Genomic DNA, 27,507 nt, shown 5'->3' on the forward strand with positions numbered 1-27,507 from the left:
CTTCTACCTTTCTGCATTCTGTTTCTCATGTTTTTTTAACAGGCCATGTCATCAAGTCACCAATCAAACCAAAGCAGTTAAATAAACTTTAGTCCTACAATCTGATGATCTCATTTGTGTTAATGATGTTGTGTGATTAGATAAACCACATTTCTATATTCTTTTGATCTTTCTGGATGACAAACTAATCTGAAAGTATAATAATATAAAATAATAATAATACTGTGTTGTCCTTCTTGTTTATTCTGAAATTTACAAGTTATACATTCTAAGTAAATTTGAATTTAAATAGAAGTGTGTAGTAATGTGTTTTTTTTCCTCTGTAGTTTATTTAAGATATTTTCTTTCAGACCATCATACTGTGTAAGTAATTTCATTATAATAATAATAATAATAATTATTATTATTATTATTATTATTATTATTATTATTATTATTAATTGTTAATGAGCTAATTAGTTGAATCAGGTGAACTGGATGCAGGAAAAACACTACAATGTACAGTGTAAAGTGCGGGCACCTGTAGCTTCATATGCATGACAATGAAACTGTCAATTAACCAATCAAATGTCGAGTGGGTGACACTGGGGCCATCTAACAGGTGTACAACGACATCTGCATTTTCATGTTATTTGATTAGATGGTCAGAGAGTGCACTAGTCAGAGCTCACAAACCACATCAGTAGCAAATTGAACAAGTTTAGATATATTCATGTAGACTTAAAAGCTGTTTTTCAATTCAACAATGGCTGACAGAGGAGAAGAAACTGATTTTACCACAATGCACTTGGAATGCGTTTCTTTCTAATATTGATAGTTTTTATAGCCATAAATTCTATAAATGTAGTTATGCTTCCACAGCTTGTCTTGCTGAAATCCCCAATTGCACAGTGTCCTTAACTTTTATACAACTCTCTCTCTCTCTCTCTCTCTCTCTCTCTCTCTCTCTCTCTATCTCTTGGTCAAGATAAACATGCTCCTGAGGTACCAGCGACCACTGTTCCTGCCCCTTTCCTCTTCTCGGATCTGCTCGTTTCGCCCCGGCCTGCCTCAGGATTATGTTTTCTGATGGAGGCCACTCTCTGCAGCTGGAGATGGTTTCTCATCAAAGGTCTGGGGATCCATGAAATTGTGGAGTAAGACAAGAGCTTTGAGGATGGTTTTGTACTCTACTTAATGTCAACAGTCTGTTACACTGACTCAGGACTACAGTTTGCATTTGATCATCACATCATCATTGTTTAACAGTAATAAATGGACATTCGGTGCCACCCAGATGAAGTCTGGTTCCTCTCAAGGATTCTTCCTTAGGCCATCTCAGGGAGTATTTTCTTGCCACATTTGCGGCCGGCTTGCTCATTAGGGACAAACTTACGCTTATAAAGAACAATCTTATTGATTCTTATGAGCCACAGTATTTGTGAAAAACTGCTTTGAGACAATGTTGATTGTTGAAAGCTCTATACCAATAAAAATGAATTTGAACAAATAATGGTATTAAGAGATGGATTGGCTCAGGTAGGAAACCTCTGAAGGCCTAGGTGTAAAAAGCACCGCCTGCCACAGTTTTTCAGAATTGCTTCCAGTGTTAATTGCTTAGTTCTAATGAAACTAAGTATAAAGAGTACAAGTGACTTAAGGAAAACTGTGCATACATAATTTTTTTATAGTAAGATTACTCATATATGCAGATATGTATTTAAGATGGGAATCAACGCAGCACACCGATTCAAAGCCGCAAATAATCATGAACTTGTATTGTCAAAGTAAATTAAATAAGTAGTAATTCTGAAGTCTTTAGAGTGTTGCACATCACACAGTGCGAAAGCTGTACTTTTGTCCCCATAAGGCTCGTTTCCAAGCAACCGACTCCGGAATCGATTCCAGAATGACTCAATCCCTGATCCGCTTTTAGGTGTCGCGCGCAACAGAGGCAGAGCCCGTTACCTTAGCTACGAGACGTTAGCCGATGAGCTAATATGAGCTTGGTATCGGAATACTTCGATAAAAGTATACGGTAAAACTACGATTAAATTCGTATGTAAGGTGTGTCTTGTTGTTTTATTGTGTTATTTTGTTTTTATTGATATTTTCAGTAAGGGTACCTGCAGCCCCTCCTCCCGGTCCCCCACTCCGCCCCCTCCCATCCCATCCCTCAGCCTCTCTCCACAGGCGGACATGTAAAATGCAGCATCTTCGGACAGTTTGAAGAAAAAGGAGCATTTTATATCATTTCATTCCTTTTTTTTAACAACCAACGAGGTAAGATTTACACCTTGTGTCGTGATTTTCATGCATATAGATTGTATAAATATTAAATAAAACCTAAACGGGCTTTAGAGGCTCTGGTTGCGTCGTGTTTCAAAGGAATGGGGAAAAATATATTTTTTGAGAGAAAATTGTAAGTAAATTTTCTCCCAGGTCTGATAATATCATTACTGTTTTTTTTTCTCCCACGCTGAAATATATTATGTGTTGTTATAACATGCCCGTGTGTCCTCAATTTGACTTTGTTTAACATAATGTTCATCTTTTCGTTTTGCTTCCTATTCAAGACCCCAACGGTGTTGTTATTCATATATTTCTTATTTTTATTTGATTTATTCCTGATTATTTTGTTTAATGAGGATGTTTGTACGGATGAACTGAAGGAGCGCGCTCCCGCTGAAGGCTCCGCGCGTTCACGCCACTGCCTGTGTTTACTCTGTACGAGAGCAACAGTAACTGTTACTGTTCCCTCTGAAGGAACTGCTGATGCAGTGCTTCCTTATTTATTTATGTTTTTCTTTCTTTACAAGCTTTCTCATCTTATGGCTTTCGTGTTATGTTGCATCTTGAGAGGTTTGGGGGCATCTGAGCTGTTTACTAGTCATTTACAATTAGAATAAAATAAGAGTTTAAAAAACTCACAGTAAACCAAAGCAGGTTAAATGGCCTTGTAATCATGGCAGGACGCTCAGGTATGGAGTTTTGTATGTTTTGCTTGTGACTTTTAATAATATCTTCCAATTTCCTACCAACAACCCAAAAACATGATTGTAAGTGTGCGTGTGTTCTGAGCGTGTGTGTGTGTGTGTGGGTGGGTGGGTGGGTGCACAGACCTTGTAATGTATTAGTATCCCTTTAGGGGGCTCTGGATCCACCAGCCATGGTGCCCACATAGAAATTAAGTGTAATCACTCAGCTCAGATCAGATGTTGTCCTTATGATTGGAAGGTTCTGTATTTAAATCCCAGAACCACCAAATGGCCACTGGACCCTTGAGCAAAACCCTTAAAAATGATAAAACTATTAAGAATAGATTTTTGATGTCACCCAGTTGAGGATGGGTTTCCTATTGAGTTTGGTTTCACCCACCTTGGACTTAACACGTTTTTGTTGGGTTATAAGGTGGAACTGAAATCAGAATTCATGATGGACTATACGGACAAAAGTGTTAAGATGTTCTACTAGATTTTCGAGTGTCTTTAATAAATAATAATAATAATAAATTATTATTATTATTTAATAATTATGTTTGTTGCCATTTTTCCCATTTTGTTGTCTTACAACCTGGAATTAAAATGGATTTTTTGGGGGTTTGTATCATTTAATTTACACAACATGCCTACCACTTTGAAGATGCAAAATATTTTTTATTGTGAAACAAACAAGAAATAAGACAAAAAAACAGAAAATTTGAGCGTGCATAACTATTCACCCCCCAAAGTCAATACTTTGTAGAGCCACCTTTTGCAGCAATTACAGCTGAAAGTCTCTTGGGGTATGTATCTATAATCGTAGCACATCTAGCCACTGGGATTTTTGCCCATTCTTCAAGGCAAAACTGCTCCAGCTCCTTCAAGTTGGATGGGTTCCGCTGGTGTACAGCAATCTTCAAGTCATACCACAGATTCTCAATTGGATTGAGGTCTGGGCTTTGACTAGGCCGTTCCAAGACATTTAAATGTTTCCCCTTAAACCACTCGAGTGTTGCTTTAGCAGTATGCTAAGGGTCATTGTCCTGCTGGAAGGTGAACCTCCGTCCCAGTCTCAAATCTCTGGAAGACTGAAACAGGTTTCCCTCAAGAATTTCCCTGTATTCAGCGCTATCCATCATTCCTTCAATTCTGACCAGTTTCCCAGTCCATGCTGATGAAAAACATCCCCACAGCATGATGCTGCCACCACCCTGCTTCACTGTGGGGATGGTGTTCTCGGGGTGATGAGAGGTGTTGGGTTTGCGCCAGACAAAGCGTTTTCCTTGATGGGCAAAAAAAGCTCAATTTTAGTCTCATCTGATCAGAGTACCTTCTTTCATATGTTTGGGGCGTCTCCCACATGCCTTTTGGCAAATGCCAAACGTGTTTGCTTATTTTTTTCTTTAAGTAGTGGCTTTTTCTGGCCACTCTTCCGTAAAGCCCAGCTTTGTGGAGTGTACGGCTTAAAGTGGTCATATGGACAGATACTCCAATCTCCGCTGTGGAGCTTTGCAGCTCCTTCAGGGTTATCTTTGTTCTCTTTGTTGCCTTTCTGATTAATGCCCTCCTTGCCTGGTCCGTGAGTTTTGGTGGGCGGCCCTCTCTTGCCAGGTTTGTTGTGGTGCCATATTTTTCCATTTTTAATAATGGCTTTAATGGTGCTCGTGGGATGTTCAAAGTTTTGGATATTTTTTAATAACCCAACCCTGATCTGTACTTCTCCACAACTTTGTCCCTGACCTGTTTGGCGAGCTCCTTGGTCTTCATGGTGCTGCTTGCTTGGTGGTGCCCCTTGCTTAGTGGTGTTGCTCTCTGGGGCCTTTCAGAACAGGTGTATATATATATATATATATATATATATATATATATATATATATATATATATATATATATACTGAGATCATGTGACACTTAGATTGCACACACGTGGACTTTATTTGAGTAATTACGTGACTTCTGAAGGTAATTGGTTGCACCAGATTTTATTTAGAGGCTTAATAGCAAAGGGGGTGAATACATATGCACGCACCACTTTTCCGTTATTTATTTATTTTTATTTTTTAAACAAGTTATTTTTTTCATTTCACTTCATCAATTTGGACTATTTTGTGTATGTCCATTACATGAAATCCAAATAAAAATCAGTTTTAATTCCAAGTTGTAAGGCAACAAAATAGGAAAAATGCCAAGGGGGGTCAATACTTTTGCAAGGCACTGTATGTGACCCAAAAATGTAGGTCTCTCTGTCTACTGCACAGTTTAGCGATTTTTCATTACTAACACACTTATAATACACTGATAATGTAACAAACTAAAAAAATTATGATATGTTAGGGTTAGTGTTGCTGCTCACTGGATAAACTTCTGCTTCTGTATAAACTAAAGAAATTGAAAAGAACTGAGATTCTAAAGTTTCTGAAATACTTAAATAGGGCTGTCTACTACAAACAACAATACCACGGAAATCACATTTTTCCCCATTTTCTTATGAACATTAGCCCTTGATCAATATGATGTTATGCTTTGCACTGCAGCCACATGATTGGCATGAATGAACAGTTGTACAGGTGTTTCAATGCCCCATCTCATTAGGTGCCCCTGGAACAGATAAGGTTAAGAGCTTTGCTGTTTGACCCCACAGTGGCAGCTTGGTGGGCTTGAGTTCACAACTTTCTGAGCCCAGAGCCTTAACCACTGAGATGCCACCGCCCCTAAGTACCGAACTCATATAACCAGATGCATACTTTCACTACTAATTCTCACATTTACCACTCACTGGAGCTTCGTCGCTGTGCTCCAAAAGGAGCTGGAGTGCATTAGTGATGTAATCAATGAGCCTAATCTGATCGTACGGATCCATTAGTCAGACTCGCTGTTCGTCTGAGCAGCTTTTAGTCGTCCTGTAATTTCCACCGTTGTCCCATCACTGCAGGCATCCCTGTAAGGTTTTATAGAAATCCAGATGAAAGGTTTAGTTTAAAATCCTCAATCTCTTCATCCCACTGCTGATCAATATAAACAGTCCTGATGAAAATGGATCCCAAAACCTTTCCAGGCTCAGGATGTGGAATTAAGAGTGAAAGAGATTACGATCATCAGTAGTCCCTGAGGGTCAAACCGATGCCTTCGTTTGTGAATCTGTGTCTTTGTGTGTGAGAAACAGGCCTAATTAGGAGAGGAAGCTCTGAATGAGGAGAGACATGACAGCTGATTAGTAGTTAGATTTGTTTGTGTGAGGTGTTATGCATGTGATGCTGTGCCATGTCTCATAAGTATTATCCAGCAACAGATTAAACAATAGATGCATCATTGAATAAAACAGCATCAGTATTGTAAGCAAATTATTCAGCAAAGAGTATTAATCTTTATACTGGAGAAAATGTATAAATGTATTTGTTTTAAATGTACCATGATGTTACAGAAAAGCTCAGAAGGAATTTTACTTAGTGAACTAAAAAGAGTGTGTGTGTGTGTGTGTGTGTGTGTGTGTGTGTGTGTGTGTGTGTGTGTGTGTGTGTCTTGGATTTCTCTTGAGGGACAAAGTGTTCTCCAAAGCCATTGTTAGATATAAAAGCCATGAAAGACATCAAAGTTGACAATAGCATGAAGGAGGATCAAACACTAGTGTGTTTATTGTTCTGAAACTGTATTTTTCGAACCCAACTCTATTCTTCAATAAAATAAATCCATCAACAGTTTTTTACTGGCTTAAAAAGTAAGAACTGTAATGCATAACACACTGACTGAGTTAATTTGAATGAAACGAAGACATCATTTGATAAGAGGCTGTAAAGTTCTACACTCAGTCACTGTATAATACTGGATATGCAGGTGAAAGTTAAACTCATGCATATTTAATACGGTTTTTCTAATTTAGTCGAATTCTATGCTGATATTTGGAAAGAGAACACTTTCCTAGTGGACACTATATAAACAAAAGTTCACAGACACCTGACTAAAAGATTTGTGTTCCACATTAAGTCTCCATTCGCTGTTATAATAACCTCGACTCCTCAGGGAAGATGTTCCACTGGATTTTGCAGTGTGCTGTTGGAGGCTTGTAAAGATTCATTCAGACACAAGGGTGTTAGTAAAGGCAGGTACTGATGTAGGTGAGGTGAGGAGGTCTGGGGTTCAGTCAACATTCCAGTTCATCCCAAATGTGTTCAGTAGAGTTCTGAACACATACTCAAGATCTTCCACTCTAACCTGTCCTTGTGCACATGGGCATTGCCATGGTGGAACAGGGTTGGGTCTTCTAGTTCATGTGAAGTGAAAATGTAATGGAACTTCTATACAATTGTGTCCCTAGAACTTTGGGTAACAGATTGAGGAAGAACCACATCTTGCAAAAAACAAGTGTTCCAATACTTTTCTCCATTATAGTCGATATAGTGTACCTCAACTTTATTATCATGCTAAATTTGTGGTTTCCTTATTAGCCCTCCCGCATGCATAGTTGAAGAAAAACAGGACGCAAGTACGCGATAATACATAATCATAAACAATCGACAACTCCACTCAACTCCACTGAAAAACCAGGAAGTCTAGACAATAACCATGAAATAACAAGGAAACACAGCTCAGAAACACACAATACAATCAGCAAGGCTTTTGCAAAGATGCAGAAAGACTAAAGCAGACAAACTGATTATGTACAATTTAAAAACAGGTGCACATAATCACAATAATGAAAATAGGATGAAGACAAGACACAAATCTAAACAAATGCATATCGTGCTATAAACAGACACAAAAATCCAGAAGGAGTGATGATTAATCTAGGTGGCAAGGTGCACACTGAGATAGGGATTCATAGCATAAAGATGATTGGAAAAATAATAGGCTTCACATATCAGTGGTTTAGCATTTTTCAGGAGGAACTGGAACACCAACCTCAACACCCAACATCAGTACCTGACAACATCTAATATAAAGCCTTTCCAGAAGAGTAAAGATTATAATAAAAGCATCTGCAACAGGATGTTTAAAAAGTACACACACACACACACACACACACACACACATAGATATTACTATCACAGACAATACTAATACAGGTAGTCCCAGGCACGCCATTATACCTTGACATGGCCTAGCCAACCATTAAAGAATGGTGATCAGTATAATAATAATTATTAAGAATTTAACAAACAACAGTAGAAAATGTAGCAAAACAGAGCAATTTACCGTTCAGTATACAGTATATGTATGTGGCAGTGAGTGCGTGGACAAGCACGGGTTCGCTGTGTCCATCGAGCCAATAAAACAAAAAACAAAGGTAAAGGCTGAATTGTGTTTTAAAACACCAAAAACACTATAAAATACACGCTCTACCACAAAGGAAACTGAATTCTGTGAACCGCTGACGAGAGTAAGACTTCTCACAAGGCAGGAGATGCGCACATCCTGGCAGCGTCCCAACGTGTCACTGCATTTACACGTCTACTTTTGCCTGCCACACGAAACTAAAGCCATCGTTGGTTTAAACAATTGTAAGCCTTAACTCTCAGGGATTGAGCTCCTTCAATGTCTCAAAAGGTGAAATAAATGATTTAACAGTGAACAATCAAAGTTCACATTAGTGAGTCTTTGTCTGGACCATGGTCTTCGTTATTAGCAGCCTTTGTACTTTTGTATCTAAATCACATGTCACTAATCACTGTTACAGCTTTTCCTTGTCACTTTGTTTATCACATGTATTTAAGTCTCACTTTGCACCACACTCTTATGTTCTGTCATGTCAAGAGATCGGAGCAGATGCAAGTCCAGATGTAGTAAACAAACTAAAAACAAAGAAGTGACCTATAAAAAAAACCTTATGATCAAGGCTGTAAAACAAGCAGAGACACCAACACAAGACAAAAGCTTAACCATGAGACACACAAAAAACAGAATATAAATAGGGGCTCAGATCAGTGATAACAGAATGTGTGAGTGCTGTGACATGTGACAGGCCATGTGACATGCAGTCTACATGACAGTCTCTATGTGTAGAAATTTTACTCAATCCCAGGAGTCATATATTTTTACAAAAATTTTTATGAACACTGTAGGGGCTTGTGTAAATGTTCCTATGAAATATTTGTACTTATGTTCAGATCAATAAACGAGGCCCACTGAGTAAAGACAGACTCGTCCAGTGCTAAAGCAGAGATTGTATCTGTGATTTTCTCAGAAAAGCACATCACTCTGTACTTCAGTGCAGGATCGGTATCATGCTGACATTCTGCCCCACCCTAAGGGACAAAAAAAAACTCTTAAAAGTGTGTTTTGGGTGTACACGTGACCAAGTGATTTGAGGTGGGTGGGTGGGTGTGTGTGTGTGTGTGTGTGTGTGTGTGTGTACAGGTAGAATCCAATTTTAAACACAGAATCCTTTTCACTGTTGAGTTAATGGCGTGTTGGTCACTGATGGCAGTGATGAAATAAACCAACTCCTGTTAGAGCACTGTGCGTTTGTGTGTGTGTGTACAAAACAGCATCAGAGGGTTTTAACCACGATGGAGCAGAGAGGATCGTTGCTGTGGAAACGGCACCAGAGGGCGTTGGCTTCTCATGCTTCTCTGAGATAAAGAATTACAGTTAGGGTGGAGAGAAGGACGAGGGGTGGAGTCAAAACCAGAGACTGAAAAGAAGAAGGAAAAAGATAAGGAGCAGTGGAAAAGAGAGAAGCTATGTAGGTATATATATATATATATATTTTTTTATATATATATATACACATATCCAAATATATGGAAGTAGACAGAGAAAGAGAAGGGGTGAAATAAAGAACAGAGGAGAAAAAAGAGAAATTTAAAGAAGCTTGAGGAAACAGAAGACCGAGACACGTGAGTCTGTGGAGCAGGATGAGAGGAAGCGTGCGTCTGTCAGTGTAGGATTTCCTCGTCATCGTGGGTTTGTTTTGCATTTATTTATTTTTCTATCGTCTCTGCTCCACTGATGTTTTTCCTCAGCAATCATGCGGCGTGTGTTCTTAACAACTCCCTGAAACGGATCAGTAGCATGACTAACCATGTGCTAAACTCAAACATAACTCAATTAAATGTAAATGATCAGGAAGTGTTTATAAAGGGTTTAACATTTTTTTAACATTGATAACTTTATTGCAATGTAAAAAGAAAATCAGATTGAGTGGAAATCTAGTTAACAGGTTTCAATTCAAAAAAGTAGTGTGTGTGTTGTATTAATTGTTCTTAAATATTACTAAACCTAACATCCAAAAGCAAACAAAATTAATAAAAAGCTGAATGTAGGGTGAAATTTCTGGTTCTTTTGAAACAACATTAAATGTTGATGAGTATGTTATTATTATAGGATTATGTTTAGTTTAATTACTCATTTACTCATCTTCATTAAACCAATTTCTTTTTTTGGACCTGGATGTTTTTCTCACATGCATGCTTATCTGAGTCTAATTATATATATATAATTATATATATATATATATATATATATATATATATATATATATATATATATATATATATATATATATATATATTAAGAGCACGACTAATGTAGTTCATGTAAAAATGCTTACGCTTTATCTTAGTGTTGATCAGTATAAACATTCCTGGTGGAAACAGAAAATTTCATGATTTTCCCAGTGCTCAGGAAATCTCCTGACTGCAGGTGAGAGTAAAATAGAAAGATGGAGGTAATGGGAGGCCATTTGCCTTGTGTCTTGTGCATATTTACACAGCAGCCAAGTTGAAACATCATATCATTTCTTTTTCTAAGACGCTCATGCTGTTTATTGGGGAATTACATCCATGTGCAGAACATTGCAATGGGAGGAAAGGATGTTATGTTTTGAGAAGAAGAAACATTAAAGTGATTGATTTTGAACTGGGCCGAACAAAAAGGGGTTAACCTATTTAATTTGCAGCCTGTGTGTGTGTAAGTAAGAGAGAGAGAGAGCGAGAGAGAGAGAGAGAGAGAGAGAGAGAGAAATGCTTCCAGCCCCAGACAGGATAGAGAAGAACACTATATGAGATAAGGACAGTTGATCAGGACATGTCAAGAGCAGGAAGCCAGATATTTTGGTGTATGTGTTTAAAAAAAAAAAAAAAAAAGCTCTCAGTAAACTGTGTGAACAGGACATTCCATTATCACTGAGTTAAATGTCTCCACAGTAATAAGGAATAAAACGTTAAAACCTTTCAAAGGTCATGCACACAGATTTGAACCTGATCGCCTCGTCAAGCTGAAGCTTTTAAATATCGACCGTGCACCAGGTCAAACAGGAGACACTTATGGACATTTCCCAAATTGAATTCGGATTGAAGAGCGTCTGATGCAGATGGGTCCCTCAGCCACTGTTTGCCTCCCTGGTGATAAATTATGTCAGTAGAGCAGGTTTGAGCTGTATAAAAGCGTCAGCGTGGGGGCGTTTACCAGGAAGCCCTTCACGACTCGGTGACTCCAAGCACAATCTTATAGACTAACAAACCAGCTGGAACTAAACAGCAGAGCAGAAAGGAGCAGACAATGCGATTTGTTAGAAGATGAGAGACGATTTAAGAAATAAGACAAATGAACATGATTTTGATGATGTGTTTGTGTGATAAGCGAATTCGAATGAATGGTCATAGGTTAGTTAAACGTCTGATTTAAACATTATTCTAGCATCCATCCTCATGGCACTGGTGCACAGTTATGTCTGCCATGAGTCTTATGTCTTTTTTTTATGTCTTGCTGAAAATAAGGAGCTGTAAGCAGATACTCTGAGGTACTTGCATCTGAATCATATTTCAGTGCTCAGGAATCGGAGCTAAACTCATATAATATCAAATCACATGCTAGCCCGATAAAATCTCCACTTTTTTATCCAGTCACATTAGTGCTTAGTGTTTGGAACAGCGAGACAGTAATTAGTAAAGGTAAGCTGATAGTCTCTGTTTGAATGATTCAGGCAGGTGACCATTTGACAGTGATTGATGTCAAGTTCAGTGTTTTTTTGTTTGTTTTTTTAAGTTTTGAACTAATGCCTTTTTCTTCTCCCATTGTTCCCAGTTTAATCAACTGCCAGTTTCCACCCACAAGTCAGCTCACATTTCTTTTTAAGATAAATGAATAAAACCAAGCTCATGCTTCATATGCAGGGTAACTCACTCAGAGAAAAGCACTGTCTTCGACATACATTAACTCACATTGGCTGCTGTCTCCCACCCTGAAAACATTTTGCTCAATGACATATGGCTTTGTCCACATAATGATCATACTTTTGAGAAAGTTACAAAAATCGTCTAATGATGAGGTGAAAATATAGCTTTGTACTAGAATGAGGTTGATTGGTGCCATGATTTTCATCACGCTCTCTGTAAAACATAGCCAGACTGTCGGTTCTCTATTTCTTTTAGAAACCCACCAACATCTAAGTACATTTTGGAATTTATAAATAAAAATGAATAGAAATATAATTATACACATACTGTAAAGCATTTGAGCCTAAAATTATAAAAAATCTTGACTGTACAAAATTTTATAACTCCAAACAAATTTTTAATTATTTTATTTTTTAATTATTTTATTATAATATTTTTCTCATATCTTAATGCACATTTGATTAAATTTAAACTATTGTTAGAAATACATTACTTTTTATTGTTAATACAGTAAGTAGGGAACAGTCATATGATCTAAAGTAAAGGACAGTGATGGCTCAGTGTAAAGCTTTGGGTTACTAATTAGACAGTCAAGGGTTCAGCTGGTATATGTGGAGAATTGTTCACTGTATTGTAACAAGTAAAGGTTTTATTCTTTAACAATCTTTCGTATTAATGACGATATTATTTATTTCCTTACATAGTATATAATGAGGTGTGCCATTCACTAGGCAGTATACTGAGGTCTAGCTTTAAAAGCATGTATTAATGAACATTTATTTGTCAAATTTGATGCACTCAAAGAATCTGCTTTCTTTCTGTACAAGGAAGTGGTTGTTGTTTTTTTAGCTTTTCTCAGCCTTACATGGTAGTAAACCAAGAGCACAACACGACCCAAACAGGACGAGAAAAAAAAAAAAAAACATGACATTTTTGCCGATAGAGCATCTTTCTCCTCTTTCCCATCTGAAGGGAAGTGAATGTAAAAAGCCTGCAGGCTCTCAGACCGTACTTGCAGTTAGCTGAATGTGCTCATGTCATAAAATATTTAAAGCAGTGGTTTCTACTTCTTTAGATGAAACTGAAATACAGCTAAATTAGCACATTTCACTGAACTCAAAAGCATTAGACTTTTCCTCTAGGCTCTCTCATGCTTCACTCATTACACTGAATGCTAATGGACAATGCGATAAAGTACCATTAAGTAGTCTTTAAGCCCATCACTTAATTTAATAGTTCACAAAAAGTCGGAATGCACTTTAAAGAACAGGTTTGATTTAACTGGTTATCATCATTTAATAGTACATTTGACTCAACAATTAGCACTGATATTATCTGCTTTATTAGACTATATATTGCATAAATGTGTTTTAAATCTTACTGCTTTTAGGACAAAAGAACACAGTGCTGTGGGCTAGTTGAGTTTTTGTGTGAGCTGATTGACAGTGCACTCAGACAGGAGCGTTTGACTCGGATAATAATAAGGCTGAAACAGAGGTGTAGGCCATCTTTTTCCCTTCACCTCAACATAAAGCACAAAACAAATTTATGACAAAACAGGATGTGACATCATGAGTTACACCTCACTATTCCTCGTTATCCCTGCTCGTGTTAATGATGCACTGACTTACGGTCATGGTCTGATTTTACACAGTTGTTGAGCTTACATTAGGTAACACTGAGCATTCAACATCATTTCTCTTTAATGCAGAAAGACAAGTTTTTTTTTTTTGTTGTTTTGTTTTTACATAATAATGAACATAGTAAATACTGTACATGTATTACTTCATGGCTAATTCTGAATCAGCAGCTTGATCTGAAATGTTTTGTTGAGACTAATTTGACAATGTTTCATATATTTCTAAAGGTATTTTCCCCCCACACTTTAGTCAACATAAAATCTCACTAGAACAATAGAAAATCACTCAATCAAAGCTGAGGATATGGTTTAGCATAAAAAAACCCAGATTTTTATCAATTTTATTAAGTATTTTAAGGAAAGAGTTTGCTAAATAAGAAACCAATTAAGATTACAGTAAAAACCTCAGTATTTGCTTTTCCAGTTACTGTGGTTTCACTTAACTGTAGTCGATCGCGGCCTGAAAATTAAAATATTCCAAAAATACCTTGAACATTACTTATTTAAAGTGCATGCCATTCTGATTAAAATCACACAGTTACACACAGGATCTTAATAGTATCTCTGTCGCTATTACTTCATGCTTCATAGTAATATTGACATTTTTATAGCAGAAAGTGCAAATAATTCTAGTACATGCTTTACAGACACATAGTTCCTATGGCCATTGTTGCTGTGTAACGGAACACCGTACACTGATGCAGTTGGTCTGACAGGAGACTGTGTTCAGGCCACATACACAGCTAAATACTGTCGCTAGAGCAGTCCACGACCTTGAAACATGGTTTAAAGTGCAGTTCCGACACAAATTAATGTAACGTCTGTGCTGAATAATAATGTGGTTCTGTGAGCTGTGGCCATGTCAAGCAGTCTAAATCTACTGCAAATAGGAAAGTGGTAACTCAGTGGTTAAGATGTTGGACTTTTGATTAGAAAAAAATTTATTATGTTAAATTTGGACAACCTCTGGACAAATGTGTCAAACAAAATGATACTTTCAAAAGCAAAATAATATTCGATATGAAGTATCTTAAATATCTGAATAAATGGTGAGGAAATCTAAATCTAAGAGACACATGCATGTTCCTTTTGTATAAATTTAGTATAATTTTAAATTACATTTACTTATTTTGAATTCAATATAGGTTGAATATAATTTATTATGTAATGATTTTAATAATTTATTAAAATGGATAGAAATTTATTTAATTTGCAACATCCTTTTTTTTTAAATCATTATTGATTTGTTTTTATAGAACTTATTTATTATTTATTATGTTCATATTTTATAATCTCCAAACAATATTGAGTGTCACTTGGGTAATAGTATAAACTGGACTCAATCTTCTTCATGTTTTCTGACAGATCTGCCCGGGCCATTGGATAAAGAGAAAGGCTGTAGTGAACATTGGACATGCAAAAGGTGTGTTAACTGTTTGTATTTATTTCATATTGTCTTTATTTTGGGCTTGATGATCTGTTACGGTCTTATTTTGTTAAAACAGACTAGACTTTAACTAGAAAAAGCAATGCAGCAGTACTTTATTTCTCTTCTACTGTATATACTATCTCATACTGACCCTACACACAGCTCATACTGAACCCTTCATACAGCTCACACACGGCTCATACTGACACTACACACAGCTCATACTGACCATACACACAGCTCATACACAGCTCATACTGACCCTACATACAGCTCACACTGACCATACACACAGCTCATACACAGCTCATACTGATCCTACACACAGCCCATACACAGCTCATACTGACCCAACACACAGCTCATACTGACTCTACACACAGCTCATACACAGCTCATACTGACCCTACACACAGCCCATACTGACCCTACACACAGCCCATACTGACCCTACACACAGCCCATACTGACCCTACACACAGCCCATACACAGCTCATACTGACACTACACACAGCTCATACTGACCCTACACACAGCAACATACAGAGGTCATACTGACCTACACACAGCTCATACTGACCCTACACACAGCCCATACTGACCCTACACACAGCCCATACTGACCCTACACACAGCCCATACACAGCTCATACTGACACTACACACAGCTCATACTGACCCTACACACAGCAACATACAGAGGTCATACTGACCCTACACACAGCTCATACTGACCCTACACACAGCCCATACTGACCCTACACACAGTCCATACTGACCCTACACACAGCCCATACTGACCCTACACACAGCCCATACACAGCTCATACTGACACTACACACAGCTCATACTGACCCTACACACAGCTCATACTGACCCTACACACAGCTCCATACTGACCCTACACACAGCAACATACTGACCCTACACACAGCAACATACAGAGGTCATACTGACCCTACACACAGCAACATACAGAGGTCATACTGACCCTATACACAGCTAATACTGACACTACACACAGCTCTACACTGGAAGATCCCAGTCAGTGCTGTAACTCAGCACAACTGGATTGTGTTCACAGTATATTCTTTATTATTTTACTACTTCCATGGCAGATTTCTCTTCAACATGAATTTTCCACAAAATGTTGATCAAGAAAAAGAAGTGCCTACACTTTTGTTTTCAGGAGCTAACAGCAAAATCTGGTTATCTTTGATGATCCAAATTGTTTAAATCTTTCGCCTAGTAAATTCCATTTTCATAAACTTCTCCTAAAAAAGATGGAACGCAGAACCAATAAATAAATCAGCACCAGAATTGCTAAACACACCTTGGATTATTTTAAGATAAATATTTAGAATGTGTTTCAGAGTAGAGTTCTCTTTCAGTCACTTGTACAGTACTAGTGAATACAATCGAATGCACATGTATGAGCAATGAGTGATTTTTTTTTGTCGTCTATTAAAAACAGTGAATGGTCATTGAACAGAAGCTTTAAATAGATGCTATTCTCATGTTAGGATTCCTTACAGCGCTATACACTGACTCTATATAATGGCTACTACAACAATAAGGATCAGTTGCTCGATGGGTGTTTGGTCTTTACTCGATATTAAAGCAGTGCTGCGATCGGATCTGTTTTGTTGCCTTGTAATTTAATGATGAACTCCTGCATCCTGACTTTGAACCTCCTTTAGTGAGGAGCATTTCAGCTTGACCGATTATGCTTGAAATATCTCTCATCCAAGCACTGTCACTGAGTCCATGCTAAACCATGATCTGGTTTATGAATCATGACTTTTGATCTTTTGTATTGACCTATGACCCAGCAGGCAGTGACGGCCCCATCTTCTCGGGGTCCTAGTGCCCCAGGATCACCAGCCACTTCCATTGTGGTAGGTCAATTTAATCATCATGAGCATCTACATTAAATGTGTCCAATCTTTTCCTTAAAGGGCTGGCATTGTGCATAGTGCAGCTTTTTATTTCAATCAATCAAGGGGCAAACATGATAATTAAAATGAACAGCTAGAATTAAGTGTGGGCTTGCTTGGTTGGAATGAAAACCTGGAATTCCAACCTGGTGGAAAAGATTGGGCACCCCTGATCTACAAACTATATTATATATACATACACACACACCCCTCATATTTCAGCAGTCATTTTACTATCTTTTCAAGTAACAATACTATAAAAATAAATCTGATATATTTTAGAGTAGTCAATGTGCAGCTTATAGCAGTACATATTTACTTTTCTCTAAAAAATAACTCAAAACATTACTGTCAAAAAACTGCCAACAAAAGTGAGTACACCCTAAGTGATAACAGCTGTACGTCATTTAATCATGCAAAGCCACATGTTTTATTTATCATGTTCATGTTCATATTTTTGTCTCCTTGTCAGGACCATACAAATCTACTGTGTGTATCTTGTATTACAGCAGTTAAAATTTGGTGATCTAAATACAATTCTCATTCTTATACTGACCACTGTATGTTCAACATGACACTGCATGGCAAAGAAATTGATTTGAGAATTAGAATTCTTGCTCCCCACAAAGATGGTGTAGACTATAAGAAAATTGTTAACACACTGAATCTGAGTTACAGAACAGTGGTCAGGGTCATAAAGAGGTTTTCCAAGATGGGTACCATTTAGGCCTCGCAAGGGTCCATCAATGAAGTTGAGTCCACGTGCTATGCGTCAGGTGCAGAAGTTGCTTCAAAAAACAACTTCACAAAAAACAACAAAAGGTGCAGAAGTTGCTTTAAAAACAGTTTTAACATGTTCACTTAGGGTGTACTTTTGTTAGGAGCTAGTTTGACAATAATGGTTTATGATGAGTTAATTAGTTATTTTCAGAGGACAGTAAATCTGTACTATGTGTGTGTGTGTGTGTGTGTGTAAAATCTTATAAAAGTCACAAAATCAATAAGCAGTGGATAAAAACATAATAAAGAGCTCATTTGGTTTCTCTCCTTCAGGCCAGAATGGATAATAAGGTGATCGGATATAAAGACTTAGCAGCAATTCCTAAAGACAAAGCCATCCTGGAAGTAGAGAGGCCTGACCTGATGGTGTATGAACCTCATTTCAATATGGCAGCTTTGGATCGTATTAGTCAGTCCACGAGCAGAGAGGTCAGTAATTCTCTGAGAGGTTTTCATCATAATCAACCATGAATAATTAGGCTGCTGTGTATGACTTTTAGTTTTACCACAGCTCTGTTAAATTCTCTAATCTGATTGGTCAGATGTTGATTAACTTTTTTATTTACAGCCTTACAGTGGATGTAAATAATAATATAATGAACTTCAGGGTGGTACTGTTGCTATGTAAAGTGTATGAAGTAGGATATTTCTTGTTATTTATATTCAGTGTTAAAAACCAATAGACTTTTGAATGCGCACAGAGGCTGTATAACCTGTACATACTGGATGGAGAATTAATGCATGCGTCTTTGTGTGGATGTGTGTGTTCTCGCTCTTATTCTCCTCTAGAGATCAATGTCACCTCATTCCATCTCTCCTCCGCCTTCCCCAGAGGTGAGTCATCGAGTTATATGAAGTCATTGTAGAAATAGAAATGTTTATTGCTATTTTATTGCTCTACTCTACTTTATCCTTACATATGATTAAAACTACAATCTCATGTGCTAATTGGTGGTAATGAAATCTGTTTTATATAATATTACATTATATCATGGTTTGCCTGAATACTCAGATCTGATTGGCTGGAAGCGCTGCATTTAAACGGCACTGTAGTCCCGGTCAGTTTAACTTCGCTTCAAATCGGGTGGTTATTTCGGCATTCGCACATTAAAAGCGCGTAACGTACACCTAGCAATACATTATCCCTTCTTTATATTACACAATCTCGGCACAATTGCGCACATCACCATGGATATACAGACATTGTTCTGCAATTTTACACAGTGTACCTAACTAAAAGATTGCTGTCAAATTCAATTTGTGTCTTTCAGTGACACAAACACTGCATATTAATGAATAAATGGTGTTGAAGGTAGTAACCTGTCACAGATTTGAGTATTAGGTTAAAATGGCTCAACAAAGGCAACATCTAACACCTATCAAAGAACATAAGATCAATCACAGGGCTTTGCAATGTATTCAAAACACTTCAGATATATATAAAAGTGAAATGAATTACACATGCACATCAGAATAAATATTTCTTGCTTGAGTTGTTGGTTTATAATTTCCTGAATAGAAAAAATATATACTTTTTGGGGGCAATTAAATGTGTAATTATTATATATTTTCAGAAATAAACTCATTTATTAATTAGCAATTAATAATCCTCCAAAATAATCCACCCAAATTTGCTATAGTGAATATTTCATTGAGATTTGTGCCTATTCAACCAAAACCAGACCTGTAAGTGCTAATCTGGAGTCAGTTTTGTCCAGTAACATTCTTTTTTTTTTAACAAGGTTTTATTTTTATTAGTCTGCTGGATTCAGTCCAGACTGTGGTCGGCTGCCAGTTGGAGTAAATCAGAGCGAGACCTCTACAGTGTCAGATTGGACGATCTGTAGTCTGGCGATGTTAAAATACAACTTCGCTGACTCAGTGTTAGTGTGATGTAAAAGACGAGCTTTGTCTAGACATATGACAGATTCACAAGTGCACTTATGATGTGTGGTATTATTGAAGATAGGATATATTTAGGACTTTACAAGCATCAGGCATCCCTGTTTTAATCAGCATGCATTTATAAGGCTTCAAAAGTAACATCAAAACATTAAAATCATTAAAAGTCCAGTCTAGCAGACATTATTATGTGATACAATGATAATTAATGCATCTCAGTTCTGATATTCTGACAATTTTATTTTATTATTATTTTTAAGTTAACACTATTAAAACTAATGAATTGGTAGATCTTTATTTGAGCGGTGATATTAGAAGTAAACTGTATGATTGTTGTGCAGCAGATTATACTACTACTCTTGAATTAGCTGGCAGCTTAATTCAGGCTATTCTGTAATACAAAAACCACTGATTTAATAGATTTATGAAACGTGCTCATCCTTTTATTTGTTTATTGCAGATATTCTACTCTAAAGAGAAGGAGTGGGTGGAACATGACTCACCTAGCACATCCTCCATGGACTCAACTGTGCAGGTCCGCAAAACTAGCACTTCATCCCGAGGACCCATACAGCACTTCCACAGACCAGGTAAGTGAGCTCACCTGTGCTGAATCAGCCTGAAACATCACCTCGACAGAGCATGTTCAATAACTGACCGGTTCTGAACAGGTCCAATAACTTACCTGTGCTAAACTTGTACAGTATGATAACTGTATAATATCACATAATATAATGTACAGGAATGATAACTGACCTTTAATTGAGATGCCCAAACATATATAATAACTCACCTGCACTGAACAGGTAACTCTCTAAACACCGTATTTGATCGGTTTTAATGTGTTGTTTTTTGTTTCTCCAGACAATGGAGCCAACATATACAGCAAGCCTCCCATTTACAAACATGGTACAGTGTCACCCCCCATCTCTTTAATCATGATATTTTGATGCAGGAACATTAAGATTTATAGGCTGTTATTTTACTGATGGTTATTTAATAAATACCTCTTTCTCCCTTGCAGAGGGAACAACAGCATCCCATAATAAGCATAAAGATGAGGTCATCATCTTGTCCTCTAAGTTCCCAGCAGCCCAGCCTCCTGATCCCAGCCAGCCGTCCAAAATAGAGACGGAGTACTGGCCCTGCCCTCCATCACTGGCTAGCGTGGGTAAGCTAGCAGTAAAGAAGAACATAAAACTGTAGATATGTGTGTATATACAGTATATATAAAATATGATGAAATCTTAAAGTTATATAACATTTTATTTTTAAATAAACATAAAAAATGTAATGTGTTTATCATAAACCTGACATATGTAGTTAAGCATGCTGCATGTCTGTGTCTCTGTAGAGATTGAATGGAGGAAGAAAGCAGCAGAACAGGGCAAAGCTGAAGAGGACGATGAATTTGAGGATCTGACTGAGGATGCAAAGAGGCTACAGGAGCAGGAACTTAACAAAGTAAGAGCACAGACACACCCACACAACACCAGTCAGACATTCGATATCACAGACTGCACTGTCAAAGAGGCTTTTACCTGAAACATGGCTGTGAGTTTGAGGAGTGTGTGCTTTACTGACATCTGCATTAAAAATATCAACACTGGACTTTTTTTCAAGATTATGATTTTTTAGCAGTAACATAAAGGTAAGCAAGTCTAATGCCATTAGTAACAAATCAACCAAAATTCAAACTCAAATACTTAAATATAAATTTAAGATCTGATGGCACTTAAAAGCGAGTAGAAATCAATAAAACATGTAAGGAAATGATCTGCTGTAATAGAAATTAATTAATGATGTGATGTGGCCTATAATAAAGCGGAACTATTATTACCACCTCAAACTGCCTTTAACACAACATTGTGAAACTTTAATTGCTCTTATACCACTGCAGTTTGGCAGAAATTCTAATTTATTTATTATAGAAGCACATAATACATTATCCATATAAAGTTGCTTTTGATGTTGTGGAATGTGCAAAAAGCAAATGCTTTTTATCTCTTACATTATAGCACCTAGAAATAGTGCAATGGTTCATCAGTTCTTCCTAAAGTTCAACCTGCTAGTGAGAAACACTCCATTCTGAGACTTTCATCTGGCAAAAATTGCTACATGAATGTCTCCTTTTAGAGCTTTTATCAACTAGTTTCAATTTTATATTTTGTTAGATGATCCATTATTTGTCTAATCTGATGTAAGAATTCAATGCGGTTATAAAATAAGACAAATATTAAATATTGCAGGAGGTGTAAAAAGCATGTACTAGTTACATGCATGTACTGTAGTATAAACTGCTATTTATTATTATTTATGTTTTATACAGTATAGACAATAACAAAAATGTTTTAGCATAATATATTTTAAAATGTCCTTCTTTGAATAACTGAGCTCTTATAATGCTATTGTGATCTTCTCATCCTCTTTGAAAATAAGAAGCTGTTTTCCTGATTTACTGAAAATCTTCACAATGGGCAGATAAGCAGATGATTATACTGAAAATGTATCATCCCACTACAGCTTGCCCTGGGTATGGTGCACATCTCTGATTACAATTCACTTTCAGATCCAGTCCAACTTGGGTAAGCTGATCCTAAAAGAGGAAATAGAGAAATCAGTGCACATCCGGAGGAAAACACGCTCACTGCCCGACAGGACACACATGATCTTGGGTGAGTGATGGCCTAACAGTGTATTGTGTTGATGTTTTTTCAGAGAGTCTGCATGTGCTGATAATGAGCACATTGTAATCTCCAACCGAAATGTAGTTCAGAACAGCTCAGCGAAAGACTCTTAGTGGTTACACTTAATGTTTTTTGCTATTGGAGACCTGGAACATTCTAAAACCAGCCTGCAAAACTGAAGAGCTACTTTCTCATGTCAGGAGTGAGGACAAAAAACACATATATAAAGACAATAATGTCTGATTATTAGTTATTTAAAATCTTTTGTACAGAGGAGACAGTAATTTCTAGCACAAAGCCATCTTCAGGAGATTTTAAAAGTGTAGTACCAAAGGTTCCAGCTGTATAGATTGTTGTACCTGCTTACGATCATTTGATTGATCGCCTAAAATAAAATAAAAAATGCATTGGTCTTAAATATGTAATTATGTATGCAATGTTAGGTTATGTGAACAGATGTGTAATCAATGTTAATTTTCTTTTTTTATGGCTGCAGGTTCATCCAGTGGTGCATCTAAATCTGCCACTCTGCCAACCTGCAGTCGCTCCGGCCTTTCCCGGGTACCCACAATGCTTTACCCTTCCTTGCTCATCCTCTTATTCTCATATACGCATGTTAGGGCTGCATTCCAAACACAGATAAAGGCCATTTAAGGGTCATTTCTGTGTCACGTAAGAAAAGAAAAGAAAGCGTTGTAATTAATGTTATTTTATTGTTTGGAAATCTGTAAAATCATTCTATCACAATTTCAGCTTTGGTTTCAGCCTTAGAAAAAAATGCAACTCAGACTTAGAGTTATAATACACAACCACAAGGAATAACAAGATCAGGTTGGTTCTATGTAGTGACATTGGGTGCTCATTTTCACCGTTGCTTGTTTCCTGTCTATAGTTGCAGTCCGCTGAATTCGCCACCACAGACAGTGAAAAAACCAGAACAGGTAAATTTAAAAAAATTAATAAATAGAGAATAGCTGTAATCAGATCACCTATAACTGTAAATCATATTCCATAATGAAGCATAGTAATTATATGTGTAATGCCCAACTATGTATCTCAATTTAAAAAAAATTATAAATAAAAGATCTATGCAATGAATGTTCAGATATTCTGGATGTTATGTATTGGAGGCATTGTCTCTTAGACATTCTTAAATCTATATCCAAATGACCAGGGATTAAGCCAGCAGAGATTGTGTTTTTCCATCTCATAACTGATAGTATATTGCTCCTCACTGTCATTAGAATAGAATACATTACCTATTTATTGTATGAATATAGGCTATATTGCATTTTGTAATTTGCTCTTTAGCTCTGATGTTGTTACTTTTACCTATTTTGCTCACTATAGCCTGTAAAAAAATTTCATATATAGTATACAAATTGATATAAATTAATTATAGCAGGATCGCAAAGGCAAGAGCAAGTATTAAATATAGGTCAGACCTAAATTCTTAATACTTATGTCATAAATACGACAAGAAACAGTGTTATAACTGGACACTCCAGATAATCGTCCCCCTGCACTGCATTCAGATCGAAGGCTCTTTAATACCCTAGGCGGAGTTTTTCAGTGATGTTTGTCACAAGTACTGTAAATGTAGAAGTTTTTTTGTTATTATCACAACAATTTTGCTATGAAGACCTTTGATATGTTTTATACATATTCATCGATATAATGCAATATTCTATCACTGACTCTCTGCCTTTCTCCTTATGCTGTTAACTCTGTTTCTCAGGACTGCAGGTAAAGCTCACTCTTTGCATTATTACATGCTGCTGGTAAAAATCGTAGGAAAATCTGTTCTGCATGCCCCCCCCTTCTTTAATCTCCTTTTTTTGTCACTAAAGTAGATGGGTTTCCCTTTATTCATTCTCCTTAACTCATTTAATTTGAGCTTTTTGCAAGTAGAGAGTGACATGTAGAACTTGGTGGATTCTCATTTAAAGAAAAAACATTTTGACTAATGCTCTTTATTAAGAGCGGTTCCCTGGTGGACCCCTAATGGGAGAGGCAAAAAGAAAAGTAGTAGTAGTAGCTTTTTATTAAGAGCAAATCTGACTCTAAAAACAGCCTGTACATTGACACTAAATGTTCAGGACAGTGGCAGGGCTTGTTTGGATACATTGCAAATCTGTTGACTAATTTGTGAAACTTCAGTTCATTTGTTATTTAGGACACACTACAGTCTTGCACTCATACTGCAGCCAGCTGGTTTTGGCCGGCTTTAGATTTTTACATTATTATCAGTAGTATTGTTGTGCAGAGTGTTTTCACAGGAAGGTTATAGACAGATGCCAAAAGAATTTCTTCCTCGGGTTTAATTAAAAGATAAGCTAGTATCAAAAGCACTAAGGTCAACAAAAATAAAACCATTTGCATTTAGCACTTGGAAAGCTGTCCACTCCACACTCTTGTCACGCTCCACTTGCAACACCTTTGGCTTTATAAAGACATTAAGAGCTTTCATTTCTGTGAGGTCCTCTTGATAAAAAGGGCTTTCACACTAAAGCCTGACAATCTGCAGTGACTCATGTTGACTGTGTGCATTCTGTGTGTGGCTGTGTGTGGCGCTCCACTCTCGAATCCGTTTTGTGTAGAACGGAGACACTCTGAGAGGGAGAATGGATCGAGGAAACTCACTGCCTAGCATGCTGGAGCAGAAGGTGAGGCCGAGTTCAGAATATCAAGAGCTCCTCGAAATTTCGCCATATTTCCTTGTGAATCTCATGCTTCATACTTATATCTCATAATCCTGCTCTATCATGGAATGGCATGTGCAATAAGACATGGCCTGGAAATGACATATTACTAAAAAAAAAGTTGCATATGCATCATGATTTTTAGCTGAATGCATACTTCTCTCTCATCAGATATTTAACACAAAATGCATATAGATTTTTTTATTTCATGTGTGACACTGCCAGCTGTCAGAAACATATATGTATGTAAGCAGCCTGAGACTCAATACAATATGGTACAAGCTCTTTTTTTCAGTTGTTATTCCATATATATGGCTGGATTTACTACTAAAAATACTGGCTTTGAGAATCGAGTCTAATGTTTCCTTTAACCTTATTTTGGCCTGACTCAAAAGGCACAATAGGACACTTCACCGGGTCTAAAAGGAACAGAGGCCACGCCTCCTTCACTGAGACTGACAGGCACACTCAGACACTGCACTTCACTGTGGCTGCCACTGAGGCAACACCTCCTTTACTAAGACTGACTGATACAGGGGCCACACCTCCATCACCAAGACTGACAGACACTGAGGCCACACCTCTGTCAATGTTACTATTTTAACCTCTAGCTTCTATATTAACCTCTAATCCGAATACTTAAAAACTTTTTCTGTGTTTCCTTTTCAGGTTTATCCTTATGAAATGCTTATTGTAAACCACAGAGGGCGCTGTAAACTTCCACCTGGAGTAGACAGAACCAGACTAGAGGTATGCTTTTCCTAGTATTTAATACTCAATAATTAATTGTTTACAAGTGGATGTTTTATTCAACTTATATCTCAATATCATTCTAATAAATTTTATTAACATAATTAAACATCTCTATTGAGCTATTTTCAAATCACACAAAACTTGCAATTCAACCCTGTTGTGACATTTGGCTAGAATGTGACTCTGACCTCCAGCAGAAGTATATGTGTGTATTTGTGTGAATTCCATACAGATCCTGTATAAGTTGTTGCTACAGAATTGATAACTTCAGAATCATTATAATTAAGAAGGGATTTGTGTTGTAGTTAGCACTAGTGACGGTTCGTTAATGAATAATGTGTTAATTTTGTACGAGTCTTTAAACACATATACATAATCGGACCTATAGTGAAAGTTTGTTAATGTAGACATGTTGGAGGATCTGCTTGTAACATTTTTTTTCTGATCAAAGGAACAAAAATCCATTCATTTAGATGAACGAAATTCAAAGTAGCAAGTCACTAAAATGATCCGATCTTCCCATTACTAGTTGCTGTAGTAGCACTAGTGTCCGAGCTGCTGTCACAGAGCCTTTTCACCAATCATATTTGAAAATTTTGAGCGTTAAACACTGATTGTTGAACAGTGAATACTGCATCAGACTTTTGAACTACAATGTTTGTGTCCTGTAATTGCTCAGACCTTTGTTTCTGATATCTTCCCCACAGAGGCATCTGTCTCCTGAAGAGTTCCAGAGCTTATTTGGGATGCCGATTGCAGAATTCGATCGTTTGTCGCTGTGGAAAAGAAATGATCTCAAGAAAAAAGTCTTGCTTTTCTAACACAAATGATCTACCTATGGACAAAAAGCATTCTCTGATACTTACACATCTGAGACATTTCAGGATAAGTAAACCATACATATCCGACACATATCATACAGCTTGTGTATGTCTGTTATAGACCTGTGCTTTGTGTGCAGTAAGTCAAAATACAAATTAACATATCTATTTTACAAAGTAGAGGTCAAAAATCACAACTCTCTTCTCCTGAAGATCTGCCTTGCTACAAACCTTCCTTTTCCATGAGCATATATTATATATATATATATATATATATATATATATATATATATATATATATATATATATATATATATATAAAAATAAGCCATTGTATGTTAGAATTGCTTTGCAAGTGCTCAGTTTCACTACTACTCTCAGCCTCCATATACCCTTCCCCTGAAACCTTGCCTGTGTTTTTATGCAAATTGAACACTCAGCCAGAGCAGTAGGAACAGCTGAAATGATTACTTCAGAGATTTACACACTGAATGTAAATACTGACTTGCTATCCTGTTCGAATCCTAATTAATTTGCAGAATAATTAATAGGATGGTGACTTGAGTGGTGTTGCTGTGTCACAGCTCTGTGGTTCATGGAGCTTTGCAGCTAAATTTTTCCAGTCTTCTCCAGCCTCCCAAAGACATGCTGGTAGGCATATTGGCTGCTGTACATTTCCCTTAGCATCCCATTCAGGGTGTATCCCGCATCATATCCAGGGTTTCTGAGATAGGCTTTGCTTCCTCTGCGACACAGATTTGCTTATTGAAGAGAAATGAACA

The 27,507-nt window shown here is 37.0% G+C and overlaps 1 protein-coding gene across 15 annotated transcripts; it reads left to right on the plus strand.

Moving 5' to 3' along the window:
* Positions 1 to 1,929: 1,929 nt before the first annotated feature.
* Positions 1,930 to 26,996, plus strand: dmtn (dematin actin binding protein). Of its 15 annotated transcripts, XM_046861636.1 has the most exons (17): positions 2,031 to 2,046; positions 2,160 to 2,262; positions 15,078 to 15,135; positions 16,976 to 17,041; positions 18,134 to 18,289; positions 18,650 to 18,694; positions 20,223 to 20,352; positions 20,627 to 20,671; positions 20,787 to 20,933; positions 21,117 to 21,226; positions 22,332 to 22,437; positions 22,946 to 23,010; positions 23,342 to 23,390; positions 24,188 to 24,195; positions 25,050 to 25,115; positions 25,821 to 25,901; positions 26,612 to 26,996. In XM_046861636.1, exons 3-17 carry the CDS (start codon positions 15,127 to 15,129, stop codon positions 26,723 to 26,725), a joined length of 1,197 nt encoding a protein of 398 aa, XP_046717592.1. In that variant the 5' UTR covers positions 2,031 to 2,046; positions 2,160 to 2,262; positions 15,078 to 15,126; the 3' UTR covers positions 26,726 to 26,996. The 15 variants fall into 15 exon arrangements, with proteins under 15 accessions (XP_046717591.1, XP_046717598.1, XP_046717592.1 ...); XM_046861635.1 differs by having other exon boundaries at positions 1,930 to 2,262; XM_046861642.1 differs by having other exon boundaries at positions 1,935 to 2,262; positions 16,979 to 17,041.
* The last annotated feature ends 511 nt before the right edge of the window (positions 26,997 to 27,507 follow it).

The sequence above is a fragment of the Silurus meridionalis genome, chromosome 11 (genome assembly GCF_014805685.1).
Source record: "Silurus meridionalis isolate SWU-2019-XX chromosome 11, ASM1480568v1, whole genome shotgun sequence".
NCBI lineage: Eukaryota > Metazoa > Chordata > Actinopteri > Siluriformes > Siluridae > Silurus > Silurus meridionalis.